The 18,096-nt window shown below is 43.7% G+C and overlaps 1 protein-coding gene across 1 annotated transcript in view; it reads left to right on the forward strand.

The window, feature by feature from the left end:
- The first annotated feature begins 523 nt into the window (after positions 1–523).
- LOC132398841 (interleukin-21 receptor-like) overlaps positions 524–18,096 on the forward strand; it is a 38,140-nt gene continuing 20,567 nt past the window's right edge. Inside the window, exons 1-5 of the mRNA XM_059978680.1 lie at positions 524–571; positions 1,078–1,171; positions 4,870–5,060; positions 6,628–6,773; positions 17,787–17,955. Of these exons, the coding sequence (XP_059834663.1) occupies positions 541–571; positions 1,078–1,171; positions 4,870–5,060; positions 6,628–6,773; positions 17,787–17,955 (631 nt within the window). The 5' untranslated portion in view covers positions 524–540. The remainder of the gene's footprint in view (positions 572–1,077; positions 1,172–4,869; positions 5,061–6,627; positions 6,774–17,786; positions 17,956–18,096) is intronic.

Here is an 18,096-nt window from a genome sequence, read left to right on the forward strand (position 1 = left end):
ACTTCGGGGAGGTGGGGCTCGTCAGCTCCCACTGGAGAAGGAAAGCTCTGCTTCCAAACCTCCACTGCCTTGTGGCTGTACCCAGTCAGGGGGAAGGCTTCAGGAATAAACCGTGAGGGGAAATGCGGACACAAACAAGGGAAAATCCAAGCACCACACAGAAAATGCTGGAGGAACTCAGCAGGTCAGGCAGCATCTGTGGAAAAGAGTAGAGTCGACGTTTCAGCCTGAGACCCCTCAGCAAGGGTTGGAGTCCCTAAGACGGTCCCACATTGAGGTCAACATGAACTGGCAACTCCTGTGATGTTGCAGATGTCAAACTGTACTGGTCTTCCGTGGAGAAGGGGGAGCCTTGCACTCCATATCCATATCGCACTGCCCTGGTTCACATAAGTAGACAGCAGGGACGCAACATCCATGGCCGACACTGGCAGCAGAGGCCTCGGGTTCACTAATCAGTCTCCATTTTGTCCAAACAGGTTTGCAGCAGACATGCCAACCAGTAGCAGCGTGGGAGTGAGATTCCTCTTCTTCTCACTGATGTGCCTCACTGTGAAGGCTCAGCAATCGAGTAGGTATTTGGAATTTCATCACAATCAGCGCAAGCAAAGCCACTTCCCTTCCAGCTTTTGATGGGAATGGGAAGTCAGGCTTCACAAGGGGTTCATGTACATCAGGAAAGCAGACTGCAGTTATTGTTTATTGGTATGGGAACAGAATAGATGAAGTAGAGAGGTGACAGGACATCTGTATACAATATTAGAGTATGGTACTGTACAGTACAGGAGAAGGCCATTCAGCCCACAGTATCTATGCTGTCATGATATCATATTTAACTATGTGCCTGCACATGATCCATACCCCTCCGTACCCTGCCTGTTCAGAATGAAGGTGGTTAACTGGCTGTTAATAATAAAACCACCGATAATGGTAAGAGTTGTTGTCCTGGTAATTTGCAATTGAATTTTGGCAACAGTTTGAAGGGGCCCAGACCTTTGACTAAATTGGAGAGAGTGATAGTGGGAAAGTAATACAATATACAAACCGCTTCATCACATCTTTTGTTTCGTTATGAAGGTAAACTGATATGCCATGTTGACTATCCAGAAACAATGAACTGCACATGGACAGAAACAAGAAAAGACAGCAATGTTACACTGGAAGTCCGTAGGTAAGCGATTTCCACTGGCTAATTAGATCTTGTGAGGATCCCATGCTACCTCGCCTCAGTGTTATGAAACAGGGATAGCATGTCACCTCAGACTCCTAATTTCAAACCCAACTTACATCCTTTTGCAAGTGTCCAATGTTGAAAAGCTGGAACCTGTACATCTCTAGAAATCTGTAGAAGTATTTGGTGACATAACAAGTCTCCTGAAGCTCCTTATCAAGTGGAGAAGCTGGCATACATTGCTCATGATTACATCAATGTATTGGGCTCAGAACAGATCCTCTGAGACATTGATGACTAGGAACCTTTCCACTGCTAACCCCTCAGTGAGGGTATTATTGGGATTTCCCATTCCAGACGTCCATAATCAGTTACACGAGACAATCTGCAGAAGCTGGAAATCCAAAGCAATACGCACAAGTTACTGGAGGAACTCAGCAGGCCAGGCAGCATCTATCGAAAAGAATAAACAGTCGATGTTTCAAACCCTTCATCGGGACTGAAACATTGATCTTTTTCCATAGATGCTGCCTGGCCTGCTGAGTTGCTCCAGCATCAGTTTCTTGGTCTGGCTGACATTGGGAGTGAGGTTGTTTTTGCAACGCCGCTCAAACAGCCGATCTGTTTCACTCTATAAGCCTCCTCATTGCCATCTGCCATTGGACGAACCACAGTGGTATCTTCGGCAAACTTATAGATGGGATTTGAGCTGTGCTTAGCCACGTAGTGAGTACACACATGCTTGAGGTGCACCTGAGTTGATAGTCAGCGAATAGGAAATACTTGTTACTGATATGCACTGACTCTGTTCTCCCGTAGCAGGGGGAGGTACAGAGGCCCAGGTTTTGAAGTGTGAGGAATGACGATATTGAACGGCAAGCTGTAATCAATTCAAAGTAGCCCGATATAGAAGTTAATCTATGCCTTCCTTGTCCCAGGAGTCTTTTGCTAAGTTGGTTCATATTGTCACCTGTACCAAGGGACAGAGAAAAACTTTGCTTTGCATGCTGTCCTTACAGATCATTTCATCACATCATTACATTGAGGTGGCACGAGAAAATAACACGATATAGAATATGGTGTCACGGTTAATGAGAAAGTGAAGCACCACTAGACAGCAATGGATAATCCGGACAAAGTAGACCATGAGGTCAAAACAAAAGACAATAGACAATAGACAGTAAGTGTAGGAGTAGGCCATTCAGCCCTTCTAGCCAGCACCATCATTCACTGTGATCATGGTTAATCACACAATCAGTACCCCGTTCCTGCCCTCTCCCCATATCCCTTGACCCCGCTATCTATGAGCTCTACCTAACGCTCTCTTGAATGCATCCAGAGACTTGGCCTCCACTGCCTTCTGGGGCAGAGCATTCCACATATCCACCACTCTCTGGGTGAAAAAGTTTATCCGCATCTCTGTTCTAAATGGCCTACCCCTTATTCTTAAACTGTGGCCTCTAGTTCTGGACTCACCCATCAGCGGGAACATGCTTCCTGCCTCCAGTGTGTCAAATCCCTTAATAATCTTATATGTTTCAATCAGATCCCCTCTCATCCTTCTAAATTCCAGTGTATACAAGCCCAGTCGCTCCAATCTTTCAACATATGACAGTCCCGCCATTCCAGGAATTAACCTTGTGAACCTACGCTGCACTCCCTCAATAGCAAGAATGTCCTTCCTCAAATTTGGAGACCAAAACTGCACACAATACTCCAGGTGGGGTCTCACCAGGGCCCTGTACAGCTGCAGAAGGACCTCTTTACTCCTATACTCAATTCCTCTTGTTATAAAGGCCAGCATGACATTAGCTTTCTTCATTGCCTGCTGCACCTGCATGCTTGCTTTCATTGACTGATGTACAAGAACACCTAGATCTCATTGTACTTCCCCTTTTCCTAACTTGACTCCATTTAGATAGTGATCTGCCTTCCTGTTCTTGCCACCAAAGTGGATAACCTCACATTTATCCACGTTAAACTGCATCTACCATACATTTGCCCACTCACCTAGCCTGTCCAAGTCACCCTGCATTCTCATAACATCCTCCTGACATTTCACACTGCCACCCAGCTTTGTGTCATCAGCAAATTTGCTAATGTTACTTTTAATCCCTTCATCTAAATCATTAATGTATATTGTAAACAGCTGCGGTCCCAGCACCGAACCTTGCGGTACCCCACTGGTCACAGCCTGCCATTCCGAAAAGGACCCGTTAATCACTACTCTTTGTTTCCTGTCAGCCAGCCAATTTTCAATCCATGTCAGTACTCTGCCCCCAATACCATGTGCCCTATTTTGCCCACTATTCTCCTATGTGGGACTTTATCAAAAGCTTTCTGGAAGTCCAGGTACACTACATCCACTGGCTCTCCCTTGTCCATTTTCATAGTTACATCCTCAAAAAACTCCAGAAGATCAGTCAAACATGATTTTCCCTTCATAAGTCCATGCTGACTCGGACTGATACTTCTGCTATCCAAATGTGTCGTAATTTCCTCTTTTATAATTGACTCCAGCATCTTTCCCGCCACTGACATCAGGCTATAATTCCCTGTTTTTTTTCTCCCTCCTTTCTTGAAAAGTGGGACAACATTAGCCACCCTCCAATCAGCAGGAACTGTTCCTGAATCTATAGAACATTGGAAAATGATTACCAATGTGTCCACGATTTCTAGAGCTACCTCTTTAAGTACCCTGGGATGCAGACCATCAGGTCCCGGGGACTTATCAGCCTTCAGACCCAACAGTCTATCCAACACTGTTTCTCGCCTGATATAAATTTCATTCAGTTCATCCATTACCCTAGTTCCTTTGGCCACTATTACATCTGGGAGATTGTTTGTGTCTTCGCTAGTGAAGACAGATCCAAAGTACCTGTTTAACTCATCTGCCATTTCCTTGTTCCCCATGATAAATTCACCCGTTTCTGTCTTCAATGGCCCAATTTTGGTCTTAACTATTTTTTTTGCTTTTCACGTACCTAAAGAAGCTTTTACTATCCTCCTTTATATTCTTGGCTAGTTTACCTTCGTGATTCATTTTTTCTCCACGTATTGCCTTTGAAATGAAGATAAAATGTAAAGAAATGAAGAGTCTGTCCTTATTGTATTACTTGTAAGGTTCATTTCATAGGAGATTTACTCTCAAAGGTACCAGCACTACACCTACCCTGAGAGAGTCTGAGAGGCATTGTGGAGGCAGCTTTACTCCATACTCAGGCGAGGAGAAAGATGGCATTAGTGTTACCATTCTGTACTGAAATCCCAGGACTGGCACAGCACCCCATATGTAACACATGTTGTATGTGTCCTAGGAAAACTTCATGTGGCAGCGTAGATCCTAATTTATTTAACCCTGTGATCGGGCTTCATTGCGTGGTTTCCTAACAAAGTCAGCTCTCGAGTTCAATCTTGTTACTGAGCTTCGTGTCTTCCTCAGTTCATTATGTTGGTTTAGCCTTGACTACTTGTTGCTTGAGGGCTGCTTAACCCTCTTCGATGCCACTTCACTATTTTTATTTAGTGGAAAGCAGGAGATAAAGGAGAGGAGACTGAAATCCCAACTTAACCAAGACAGATAAAGACTGAGAGAAGACAAGAGAAACCTTAATTAATCAGGATCAAATTTTCAAGGGTGGGTGGCCTAAAATAGCCCCATTAGTGCAATGGAAACTGACCATCTTCTGTCTTTTTAGTTCTACAACGAAAGAAATCAAGTATCGATGTACAATGTCAAGACTGCAGCCTGCGTTGGAGGAAGGAAGACTTCATGCTTATTTTTGCACAATGAATATCAGGACATTTATACAAACGTATGATCTAATTGTTAAAACAAGCAGCCAAGCCAATGTTTCTGTTGTCAGCGGCTTCAAGCCTAATAATCACAGTAAGTATCAATTTAAAGGGCTCAAGACTGAGTATTACCTAGAAATTTGTGTGTTCTGGATGGGCTCAACATAAGCTCCCCTTTGCTGGGAGCTTCACTTGTGCCCAAGGTAATAGTTAACAAAGTACCTATGTTTGGAGTTTAAAATGTGCCGTCTGGGTGTTCCTCACCAAGGCTGAGCTTAATATTTGGTAGTCATGGGCTTGGGACGTCAGGGTCAGCACCTGTGCCTGGGATGTGGGTTCCAGAGGAAATCGAGACTGTGGAGGGTGGTTTTAGGAGGGTCCGGATCAAGACTAGAGAAAAATTGGGATCAGCAACAAGTCAGGGGTACGGCTGCTGACCCTTGTCCTAAAGTGCACTCTTAACAGAATTTTTGTGGCAACATAGAAACACAGAAAACACCCAGCACAATACAGGCCCTTTGGCCCAGAAAGCTGTGCTGAACATGTCCCTACCTTAGAACTGCCTAGGCTTTACCCATAGCCCTCTATTTTTCTAAGCTCCATGTAGCTATCCAGAAGTCTCTTAAAAGACCCTATCGTTTCCGTCTCCACCACCGCCACCTGTAGGTATAAAAAACTTAACCCCGACATCTCCTCTGAACTACTCCCAAGCACCTTAAAACTATGCTCTTTTGTGGCAGCCATTTCAGCCCTGGGACAAAGCCTCTGACTATCCACATGGTCAATGCCTTTCATTATCTTGTACACCTCTCTCAGGTCATGTTCATCCTCCGTCGCTCCAAGGAGAAAAGGCTGAGTTCACTCAACCTGTTCTCATAAGGCATGCTCCCCAATCCAGGCAACATCCTTGTAAATCTCCTCTGAACTCTTTCTATGGTTTCCACATCCTTCCTGCAGTGAGGCGACCAGAATTAAGCACAGTTCACCAAGTGGGGTCTGACCAGGGTCCTATATAGCTGCAACATTACCTCTCAGCTCTTAACCTCAGTCCCACGATTGATGAAGGCCAATGCACCGTATGCCTTCTTAACCACAGAGTCAAACTGCGCAGCTGCTTTGAGCGTCCTATGAACTGGGACCCCAAGAAACCTCTGATCCTCCACACTGCCAAGAGTCTTACCGTTAATACTATATTCTGCCATTATACTTGACCTACCAAAATGACCCACTTCACACTTACCTGGGTTGAACTCCATCTGTCATTTCTCTGCCCAGTTTTGCATGCTATCAATATCCTGTTGTAACCTCTGACAGCCCTCCACACTATCCACATCACCCCAACCTTTGTGTCATCAGCAAATTTTCTAATCCTTCCTTCCACTTCCTCATCCAGGCCATTTATAAAAATCACAAAGTGTAGGGGTCCCAGAACAGATCCACTGTTCTCCACTCCACTCCACTGGTGACCGACCTCCATGTAGAATATGACCCGTCTACAGCCACTCTTTGCCTTCTGTGGACAAGCTAGTTCTGGATCCACAAAGCAATGTCCCCTTGGATCCCATGCCTCCTTACTTTCTCAATAAGCCTTGCATGGGGTACCTTATCAAATGCCTATCTTCTATCTTTCTGCTTAACTCTTAAACACTATTGTTGTTCAGTCCAGCTGAAGGCACCTTACCACTTAACTGTGACAAAGAACTCCACTGCACAGATTGTTAACATCTCATGGAAGATTGATGATGGACGTTATCTCCGAGATTGTCTGGAATATGAACTGGAATACTGGACCAAAGAGACAAGAGAGGTGGGTGAAACCGCACTCCCCCCAACATTGGTGGCTTGCAGGGTATTGAAAGAGCACTAACCATCTCCACCCCACAAAACAATCTCACAACTTCCAATGCAAGGCTGTAGAAAGTTGTATAACCACCTTCTCCACCAAAGGAGAACAGAAACAGAAAAAGCATTACAGTATTTGTACAATGCATTGATGCATTTTGGGTTCCTGTGAATGGATGTTTAGTGGACTGGAGAGAGATATTTCTTGTGGTTCCCTGCTGGAATCTCGCAATTTGTAACGTACGTTAAAATGCGTAGAATTACAAACTTGGGAATGGGCAAAGAACTATGTGAAGGAGTGAAGAAGTAACAGACAGAGAATATTGACAAACAACAGACGAACTTCAGTGCAGTTCACTTGCGTGAGGGAAATTGTGTGAGTAGGAAGACTAAGGTGAGGTCTACTGAATGAGAAGCTGGCTTTCTGTTCTCCAGTAACTCTTGCAGCCGAGCGTGTTTTGTATCCGTACTGATTAACTAATTCTAAGATCTAAAATTAACTAAGATCTGTACAAATCAGTAGGTAATTAACCATCTCTGCAACTGTCAACTGACAGAGGTCTCAACTGACAGCATTTCTGGATTACAGAAACTCTGCACTGCGAGAAATTCTTGGAACCCTCTGGTTTCCGTTTCCACAACTGTTGCACCGTAGTTAAAGGAAGATGAACAGGATGCAAGTTGTGTGGCATGGCATTTTCTTTTCGGGCCAGCAGTGGGTGTTGAACTGGAGACTTGCAGCCTGCATTTCTGAAGCGGCGTGAGAGCGGAGATTGAACATTCTCCCTATGTGGAGATTGCATGTTCTCCCTTTGAATATGTGAAAAGATTAGATGACAAGACCAGGGAGAGCTGGCTAATTGCATTCACAATTGGCCTGATGATAGAAGATTGTTTCTCAGACTGGAGACCCGTGACAAAAGGGATGCTTCAGGGGTTGTTGCTGGGTCCTTCACTCTTTGTCATCTGCACTCAGTGATCACTCCATTAGGTACCTCTTGTATGTAATAAAGTGCACACTGAGCGTATGTGTGTGCGGTCTTCTGCTGCGATATCCCATCCACTTCAAGGATTGACATGTTGTGCATTCAGAGATACTCCTCTGCACACCACTGGTTATTTAAATTACTTTCTCCTTCCTGTCAGCTTGCACCAGTCTGGTCATTCTCCTCTGACCTCTCTCATTAACAAGAAATTTTTGCTCACAGAACTGCTCATTTAATTGTTTTTGGTTGTGTGTGCAAATCCCAGGAGATCAGCAGTTTCTGAGATACTCAAACCACCCCATCTGGCACCAATAATCATTCCACGATCACATTTCTTCCCTGTTCTGATGATAGGTCTGAACAACAACTGGGGACCTTGGTACATTCCAAAGATGTACCGGTTAGTCGGGTAATTGGTCAATGTAAGTTGTCCTGTGATTAGACTCGGGTTAAATTGGTGGGTTGCTGAGTGGCACAGTTTGGTGAGCTGGAAGGGCCGGTTCCTCTCTGTAACTCTAAATAAACTGAACCTCTTGACCATGTCTACATGCGTTTATGCATTGAGTTGCTACCACATCTTTGGCTGATAAATAATTACATTTAAGAGCAGGTGTGCAGGTGTGCCTAATAGATTGAGTGTCTAGCAACAATTTGTATAAGAATATACAACCATGGTTAATCAGTGGACAATGAAGAAGGTTATCAAAAATTACAGGGGGATCTTGATCAGGCGAATAACTGGGCTGAGGAATGATAAATGGAGTTTAATTCAGATAAGTGTGAGGCATTGCAAGTTTTGGAAAGTGAAAACCAGGTAGGATTTTAACAAACAAGAGGAAATCTGCAGATGCCTGAAATCTGAGAAACATACACAAAATGCTGGAGGAACTCAGCAGGCCAGGCAGCAGCAATGGAAAAGAGTACAGTCGACGTTTCGGGCTGATGTCTGAGTTCCTCCAGCATCTTGTGTCTGTTGCTAGGATTTGAACAATGAACACAGGGTCCTGGGGAGTGTTGTGCAACAGAAGAACCTTGGAGTACAAGTACATGGTTCCCTGAAAATTGAGTCACAGGTAGACAGGGGGGGCAAAGGAGGCTTTTGGTATGCTGGAATTCATTTGACCATAACACATAAGACATTGGAGCAGAATTAGACTATTTGGCCCATCGAGTCTGCTCTGCCATTCAATCACAGCTGATTTATTATCCTTCTCAACCCCTTTCTTCTGGCTTCTCCCATAACTTTTGATGCCCTGATTGATCAAGAACTTATCAACCTCCTCTTGAATATACCCAATGACTTGGCCTCCACTGCTGTCTGTGGCAATGAATTCCACAGATTCACCACCCACTGGCTAAAGAAATTCCAGATGACTACATTCACTTCTACCCCCTGACACTCTCAAATTTCTGGCATACTTCTAGTGTCTTCCACAGTAAAAACTGATGCCAAATAGTTATGCAGTTCATCTCCATTACCACCTCCCCAGCGTCATTCCAGCATTTTAATCTCCACTCTCATTTCCCTTTTACTCTTTATATATCCGAAAAAGAAACTTCTGGTATCCTCTTTTATATTATTGACTTGCTTATATTTCATCTTTTTTCTCCTTATGGCTTTTTAGTTGCCTTCTGTTGTTTTTTAAAAGGTTCCCAATCCTCTAACTTCCCACTAACTTTTGCTGTATTATATGCCATCTCTTTAGCTTTTATGCTGTCTTTGACGTCCTTGTTAGCCACCATTGCCTTATCATCCCTTTAGAATACTTCATCTTCGGGATGATTTTTCCTGCGTCTGCTGAATTGCTCCTAAAAACACCAGATATTGCTGTTTTGCCATCATCCCTGCTAGTGTCCCCTTCCAATCAACAAGATCACCTACCTTATTCCATATACTGCATGCATTCAAATATAACACCTTCAGTCTTGCATTTATCACCCTTTATGGTTTTGGTCCTCTGTTGCATTTGCTCATCCCACTGACTGAAATTTTCCCCTATCATCTGCCTGACCTTCCTCACAACATCACTGCACATTGCCTCTGCTTGTATACCAACAGCCCTATCCCTCCACTTCAAATGCCCCTGCCAAATTAGTTTAAGCAACTTCCCAACAGCGCTAGCAAACCAGCCTACAAGGATATTCACCCCCTTGGGTTCAGATCTAGAAATCTGAAAACCTGTCCCTGTAAACAATTCTTCAGCCATGCATTCATCTGCCAAATCATTATATTCCTACCCTCCCTGGTGTGTGGCTCAGGCATCAATCCTGAGGTCCTGCACTTCAGCTATCTGTCTGACACCTTATATTTTCTCTGCAGGACCTCCTCCCTTTTCCTACCTATGCTGTTGGTACCAATACCTACTCCGGAGGACTCAGCAGGACTCCAAAGGATCTCGTCCCGAAACGTCGACTGTATTTTCTTTTCCGTAGCTGCTGCCTGGCCTGCTGAGTTCCTCCGGTGTTTTGTGTGTGTTGCTCGGAATTCCAACATCTGCAGATTTCCTCTTGTTTATAAAATCCCATCCGGGCGTCTCTTTCACATCAACAGAATCTGCTTTCTGCTCCTCTAATTATGGAATCCCCCATCACTACTGCAGTCCTCTTTTCCCCACTTCCCTTCTGAGCCAGACAGCCAGACTCAGTGTCAGAGATTTGGTCACTGCAGCTTCCATCTGGTAAGTTGACCCCTCCTACAGTATCCAAAAAGTTATACTTATTATTAAGGGGACAGCTACAGGGGTAGTCTGCACTTGCTGCCTATTTCCTTTTCCTCTCCTGATAGTCAACCAGCTAGCTGCCTCCTGTAACTTAGGGGTGACTACATCTCCATTTCTCTTCCCTAGCACCTCCTCATTCTCCCCAATGAGCCAAAGGCTATCGAGCTGCAGCTCCTGATCCTTAACTTTGTGCGGATGTAGTCATCAGGGAAAGTGAAAGTGTCCCAGAATTCCCACATCTCACACCAAGGACATACCAATAGCTTTGGTCCCATTCTCAGTGCCCTAGCTGTAACAGGGGAGAAAACGTACTAGAAAATTACTTAGAACCTCTGCCTGTTCTTGCCCAAACCTGTTGAGCCAAAGCAAGACCACTCTAACTCTGCCCTGTTCCAACAATGGCTGCTCCGCTTACACCTGCTTTCTTTTTTTTATTGGCCCTGCGCTGTTTGCAGCTCATCGAAAAAGAGCTGGAAAGCATCAGGGCTCTTTTTAAACCTTGCATTAGTCAGGCAATTAACAGGAGATATGAGCGGTAATGTTGTGGTCGAACAGGATGTTGGTGAGCCACTTTTGGAGTGCTGTAATCTTTTTTGGTTGCCCTGCTATAGCTAAGATGGTTACTAAACTAGGGAAGAAAATGCAGAAGAGGTTTGCAAGGTTGTTGCCGGGACTCAGGCGCTGAGTCATAGGGAAAGGTTGGACAGGCTAGTGTTTATTCCTTAGTGTAGAAGACCGTGATGTGAGTTTATAAAGATTTAAGAGGAATTTGAGGAGTAATCTTTGTTCTCAAAGGGTACAGTATGTGGAATCTGCTGCCAGTGGAAATGATTCAGGCAGGTATGATCACAAACTTCAAAAGGCATTTCAAAAGCTACATGGATTGGAAAGGTTTAGAAGGTTACAGGCCGAAAAGCTGGCAAATGGAACTTAGCTTTTGTTCAGTACAACAACACTGACAAAATGCTGGTGGAACACAGCAGGCCAGGCAGCACCTATAGGAAGAAGCACTGTCGACGTTTCGGGCCGAGACCCTTCGTCAGGACTAACCGAAAGGAAAGATAGTAAGAGATTTGAAAGTAGGAGAGGGAGGGGGAAATGCGAAATGATAGGAGAAGACCGGAGGGGGTGGGATGAAGCTAAGAGCTGGAAAGGTGATTGGCGAAAGTGATACAGAGCTGGAGAAGGGAAAGTATCATGGGATGGGAGGCCTAGGGAGAAAGAAAGAAGGGGGAAGCACCAGAGGGAGATGGAGAACAGGCAAACAACTAAATATGTCAGGGATGGGGTAAGAAGGGGAGGAGGGGCATTAACAGAAGTTAGAGAAGTCAATGTTCATGCCATCAGGTTGGAGGCTACCCAGCCAGTATATAAGGTGTTGTTCCTCCAACCTGAGTTTGGATTCATTTTGACAGCAGAGGAGGCTACGGATAGACATATCAGAATGGGAATGGGATGTGGAATTAAAATGTGTGGCCACTGGGAGATCCTGCTTTTTCTGGCGGACCGAGCGTAGGTGTTCAGCGAAACGATCTCCCAGTCTGCGTCGGGTCTCACCAATATATAAAAGGCCACACCGGGAGCACCGGACACAGTATACCACACCAGCCGACTCACAGGTGAAGTGTCGCCTCACCTGGAAGGACTGGTAGCCTCCAACCTGAAGGCATGAACATTGACTTCTCTAACTTCCGTTAATGCCCCTCCTCCCGTTATTACCCCATCCCTGACATATTTAATTGTTTGCCTGTTCTCCATCTCCCTCTGGTGCTTCCCCCCCTTCCCCGCCTCCTTTCATTCTCCTGAGGCCTCCCGTCTCATGATCCTTTCCCTTCTCCAGCTCTGTATCACTTTCACCAATCACCTTTCCAGCTCTTAGCTTCATCCCACCCCCTCCGGTCTTCTCCTATCATTTTGTATTTCCCCTCCCCCTCATACTTTAAAATCTCTTACTATCTTTCCTTTAGGTAAGTCCTGATGAAGGGTCTCAGCCCGAAACATCGACAGCGCTTCTCCCTATAGATGCTGCCTGGCCTGTTGAATTTCACCAGCATTTTGTGTGTGTTGTTTGAATTTCCAGCATCTGCAGATTTCCTGGTTTTTGTTCAGTATAAACCAGCTGGGCTGAAGGGTGTGTATCTATATTGTATAACTCGCTGATTCTGTGACTAGAAAAAACAAATTCTTTCAGTCAGTAAGGCAATAATATTTGATAGCTTCAGATTCAGTGTCATGCTGTGTGGATGTGGGGGGGCTAAGGGTCGCCTAGAACTGTGCTGGATAGAGAGTCACTCCTCTCCTTCATTCAGAGTATTCAGCTTGTTAGGGACACTTAGCTCAGGTCACAAATCAGTCTTTAGCAGACCCGACTACGAGTGCTCCCTCTCCATAGCATAAGGTATTTTACTGGAATTTAAACAAGACTATCTTGTGACACGGTGTGCCCTGCTGAAAAGTCTCTCTATCTGCTGCGGGTGGAGAAATGGCAATACAGTCTGGTGCCAAATGTGTGTGGTCAGACCATTAATGGCCAGGACTGAAACCTTTCCCTGACTGCTCTCTCTTGCTGTATACCGACTGAGATCCCTCGCAGTCTATCTGCTTGGAGAAATTTATTCTTTAGTTTAATCACCAACCTTGAGTAGTCCCCTATTAGTGAACTTGCACATGAAAACACAACTTTGGAGCAAGTGTATGTCACATGGCCTCTCAAACCTACACAGTTTTTAGTAACGCCATGGGTGATTTGATAGTGAACTTATCTTCATGTTCCATCCACCCACAGTAACCTTTTACCTCCTTGCTTAGCAAGTATTGATCTAGTTCTGTGTGAAAGATATTCAAAGACTGTTTCCACTGCTCCTTAAGGAATATTTCAGACACTCACAACCCTCTCTGAAAGAACAACCCTTATTTTTAAATAGTTACCACCAATTCTGGATTTTCCCACAAGAGGACACACCTCTGCATCCACCCTCTCCAGCCCCCTTGGATCCTATACAGCCAGTGGCCATTTTATTGGGTACCTCCTGTACCTAATAAAGTGGACACTGAGTGTGTGTTCATCATCTTCTGCTGTTGTAGTTTTTCCACTTCAAGAATCGACATGTTACGCTTTGAGAAGTGCTCTTCTGCACATCACTGTTGTAACGCATGGTTATTTGAGTTACTGTCAGCTTGAACCAGTCTGGCCATTCTCCTCTGACCTCTCTCATTAACAAGGCATTTTCACCCACAGAACTGTTGCTCGCTGGATGACTTTTGTTTTCTGTTGTGCCTGAAAATCCCAGGAAACCAACAGTTTCCAAGATTCCAAACCACCTCATCTGGCACCAACAGTCATTCCACAATCAAAGTCGCTAAGATCACATTTCTTCCCCATTCTGATGCTTGGTCTGAGCAGCAACTGTACCTCTTGACCAAGCCGCCATGCTTTTATGCCCTGAGTTACTGTCACATGATTGGCTGATTAGATATTTGCATTAACAAGCAGGTGTTCCTAATAAAGTGGTCATTGTGTGTGTGTTTCTGTCAAGTACCTCTCTCTCTTCTAATCTCCGTGGATACAAGCCAAGTCCTGCTGAAGGGTCTCGGCCTGAACCATCGACTGTACTTTCTTCTATAGATGCTGCCTGGCCTACTGAGTTCCTCCAGCACTTTGTGTGTGTTGCTCAGATTTCCAGCATCTGCAAATATTCTCTTGTTTCCCTCATAAGATAACTTGTTTTTTTTTATTGATTTTTAATGCATTTTCTACAACACTACAAATAAAAAAACCCCAAAACAAAGTAGAAAATTAGTACAGAGCAAGATAAACATACAATAGTAATATAATACAAAATAAGATAATTGAGAAAGCACCCAAGTTGAAGTCGTGTAAAGTTAGTATCCTCCCCAAGCCCCACAACAAAAAAAACTCCAGACCAACCAAAACAAAATGTAGAAAATATAAATCAGGACATTGAAACCCCCAAAACTGTAAATACAATTGAAAATAAAAGGTAATAATGCCTACTACCAAAAAAAAGAGCTCAAAGCAAGGGACTGAAAAAAAACTTCATAAAGATGAAAATTATGAAAGTACTCAATAAAAGGTCCCCAGACCTTATGAAACTTTATATCCGAATTAAGAAATGAATAATGGATTTTTTCAAGGACGAAACAGGACATAATATCATTAAGCCATTGAGCATGCATGGGCGGGGCAACATCTCCCCATCTAAGGAGGATTAGACGTCTAGCCAGGAGAGAAGCAAAAGATAATATTCGACACTTAGTCGAACTCAAGCGTATATCTGTCTCACCCAAGAAACCAAACACCGCAATTAAAGGGTTAGGTTCTAAGTGATGATTCAGAATACAGGATAAAGTTATAAAAACATCTTTCTAAAATTTCTCTAAACTAGGACAGGTCCAGTACATATGAATAAGAGAAGCCTCGCCACTTTTGCATTTATCACAAAGAGGACTAATATTAGGGTAAAATCAAGATAATTTAGATTTGGACATATGGGCTCTATGAACAATCTTAAACTGTAAAAGACAGTGGCGAGCACAAAGAGAGGTTGAATTAACCGATTTGAGAATCGAGTCCCAAATCTCATCAGATAAAGGAATATTTAAGTCATGCTCCCAAGCCATTCTAATTTTATTCACAGGGGCACGCCGTAAGGATACTATTTTATCATGGATAAATGATATTAAGCCTTTACCCAGTGGATTAATAGAAAGAAATAAATCCATAGCATTTTTCTCGGGCATTTCAGGGAAGAGATAACTTGTTTATCTGTCTATTTCAAAAATTAGTCTAGTTCACCTTCTGGCACTGTTTCTAATGCAATAACATGCTTCCTTTGGTAAAGTGAGCACCACTGCACGCTGTGTTGCCTCCATGGGTCGGTGCATAAAAATTAAAGTTGGGAAGTAATGTTAAACTTTACAAAACACTGACTATGCTGTGCTTGAAGTAATGTGAGCATTTCTGGTTGCCACATGATAAAGAAAGATGGGTTTACACTGCCAATCACACTCTGTAAGCTTTCCTAATTACCTTTGGCACTTTACAGACAAGCCTTTTTATGAATAATGAACTGGGAAACACCGATTGTTTCTCATCTCAGACCACTTCGATAAAGTGCTTCTTTTTAAGTTTCCAAGTGAAATGGCTAGTGTCTCACATTACATTCTGTGCTTTCTCATTTAACCTGCTCATATCCCCCTTGTAGCCTCCTTATGCTCTCTGCATAATTCACCTTAATATCATCAGCAAATTTATCAGCCAAACCTTCAGTACCTTCATCCAGACTATTTCTATAAATTGTATAAACTGAGTTGCCAGCGTCATTCTCTGCAGCACATCACTCTTAACGTCTTGCCTTATTCTCCTCACTTTGCCTCAGGACACGATTAGTCGGGAGAAGGTAGCAGGAAACATCTGCTTTCTTTTCCTTTTATTTATCAAGATGTGACTTTCATTGTTCAATTTCCTGTCAAAGTTGCTAGTATACCAGGCTGAATATAGTTCTCTATCTCCAACACCTTACCCTACCCCCATGTTATAGAACATTATGGCTATGAAAACTAAGCAGTTATTGTGGGTGAGAAATTGTAAGGTGTGTTGTGCAAAGATTCAGAAGAGTAATGACGGAGTCCGGGTAGAAGGAGGGCACCTCATCTTTGTTAACCTTTTCCTCCTAGAGCTGCACGGTTTGGACAGCCTCCATTTGAAATAGGAGGGCAGCAGAGGGAACGGAAAGAGATGGAGCAATGGGCAAGGGACTGAGGGGTGAGGCAGGGGAGGGATGTCCATAGCTAAGCAAGCAGTTAGAGAGAAGCAGAGGGATGAGGGACAGAAGAAACTAATGAGGGATGGTGAGGGGATTGAGTGACCAGTGAGGGACTGGAAAGGAGCAAGGATGTGGAGGTGAGGGATAAGATTATTTCAATTTCTTTTACTTCCTACACAATGAATTCGCTAACACAGTTTTTACTAGCTAGAGAAGGAAATAACTAAAGGGACTTCTCCTTCAATCAGAATTTTACTTGTTTGAGAGCAGAGACCTGAGTTCCTTACTCCCTCAACACTTTTTCATATTAAACTGCTTCTGCCAGCTGCTCGCCCAGTTATTCACATTGGGTTGAATCTTTGTGAATCTGGCTAGTTTCCATGCCAGAGTTAACCTCACACCTGATGATTTTGGTTGGAATATCTTCCTGTCAGACATTAATGTTGATGTCTCATGGCATTGATCTAAGAAAGTTAGGAGCAAGCACAGTCTACAAGTGAAACAACATAGGAAGAAGACTAGGGAATGGGAGGGTAATGCTCAGACTAGAAGGTGCAAGAACAACCATGTATTAGCAAACACTTTTTGACAAAACTAGAAAAGCAGATATCAGGACAGACGATCAAGACGTGCACATGGTTTTTAATAGGTATATTAAACTAGTTTCCAATGTAATATCCTTCACTTTGCAATATCCTAAACTCTCCAATGTTTAAGCTTTAAGGTTCAAGGTTCAAGGAACATTTATTATCAGAGTATGTTGCAGTATACAACACTGAGATTCGTCTTTTCCAGATAGTCACAAAACCAAGAAAAGCATGGAGGCCATTCAAAGTAAAACATCAACCCCCCCGTGTAAAAAAGAAATCAAATTGTGCAAATTTCAACAAGAACATCAACCCCCTACCCCTCCCATGAAATTTACTCACCTGGTTTTAGTGTTATAGATACATTTCAGAAACTGGCACTTCAGACCATCAAATCTGTACTGACATCAAGCAACCACGTGGGTGGTTGATGGTTTTCATATCCCTTTGTCCAGCAGGTCCTGGGCCTGAGCTGAAGAGGCCCATGACTCTCCCTTGAAGATATTTTTGATGCCCATACCCCAGATCTTTTTCATGGCTGATTGACTGATATCTCCAGATACCCCTGTATTCCACCTTCTAAAACAAGGCCAACTATTCATTTGCTTTTCTGTAGAATCAGCATAGAAGTTCACCAGAATATAATCACTGCTGATTTTTATTGTAAACGTAATTCACTACTGTACATCACAGTGACTGACAACACATTGTACTTGTCACTAGTTAAGCCATTCCCTTCCCTGGACCAGTACACACCACACCTTCACCTGGCCTCACGCACGTGTGTGTGTGTAAACTTGCAGCGCCACCTGTAAGCCTCTGCCAATGACACCGTATTCAGATCGTTCTCTATTCCTTACTCTATTTTATAGCCTGTTTCCACCCCATTTCCCCTGTAGGATGTAAAGGTGAAAAAGGTGGTGAACGATATCCGACATTTGGTCATTCAGACATCTGAACTGGAGCCAGACTCGGAGTATAGAGTTCGAGTTCGTGGAAAGCCCAGCACAAAATATCAGGGAACCTGGAGCATGTGGAGTGCAGAACTAAAGTGGAAAACAGATCCTGGCAAGTATATTGTTACTTGAACATTTTTGGGAGATTACTTGACAGGTTTATCTCTTTGAGTATCTTGCATCCCTGTATCTCCCCTCCTCTTTCTGAGTCGCTTTCTCTTAGTATTTACCCCTCTTGCCCCATTGCCTTCCT

The sequence above is a fragment of the Hypanus sabinus genome, chromosome 9 (genome assembly GCF_030144855.1).
Source record: "Hypanus sabinus isolate sHypSab1 chromosome 9, sHypSab1.hap1, whole genome shotgun sequence".
Classification (NCBI taxonomy): domain Eukaryota; kingdom Metazoa; phylum Chordata; class Chondrichthyes; order Myliobatiformes; family Dasyatidae; genus Hypanus; species Hypanus sabinus.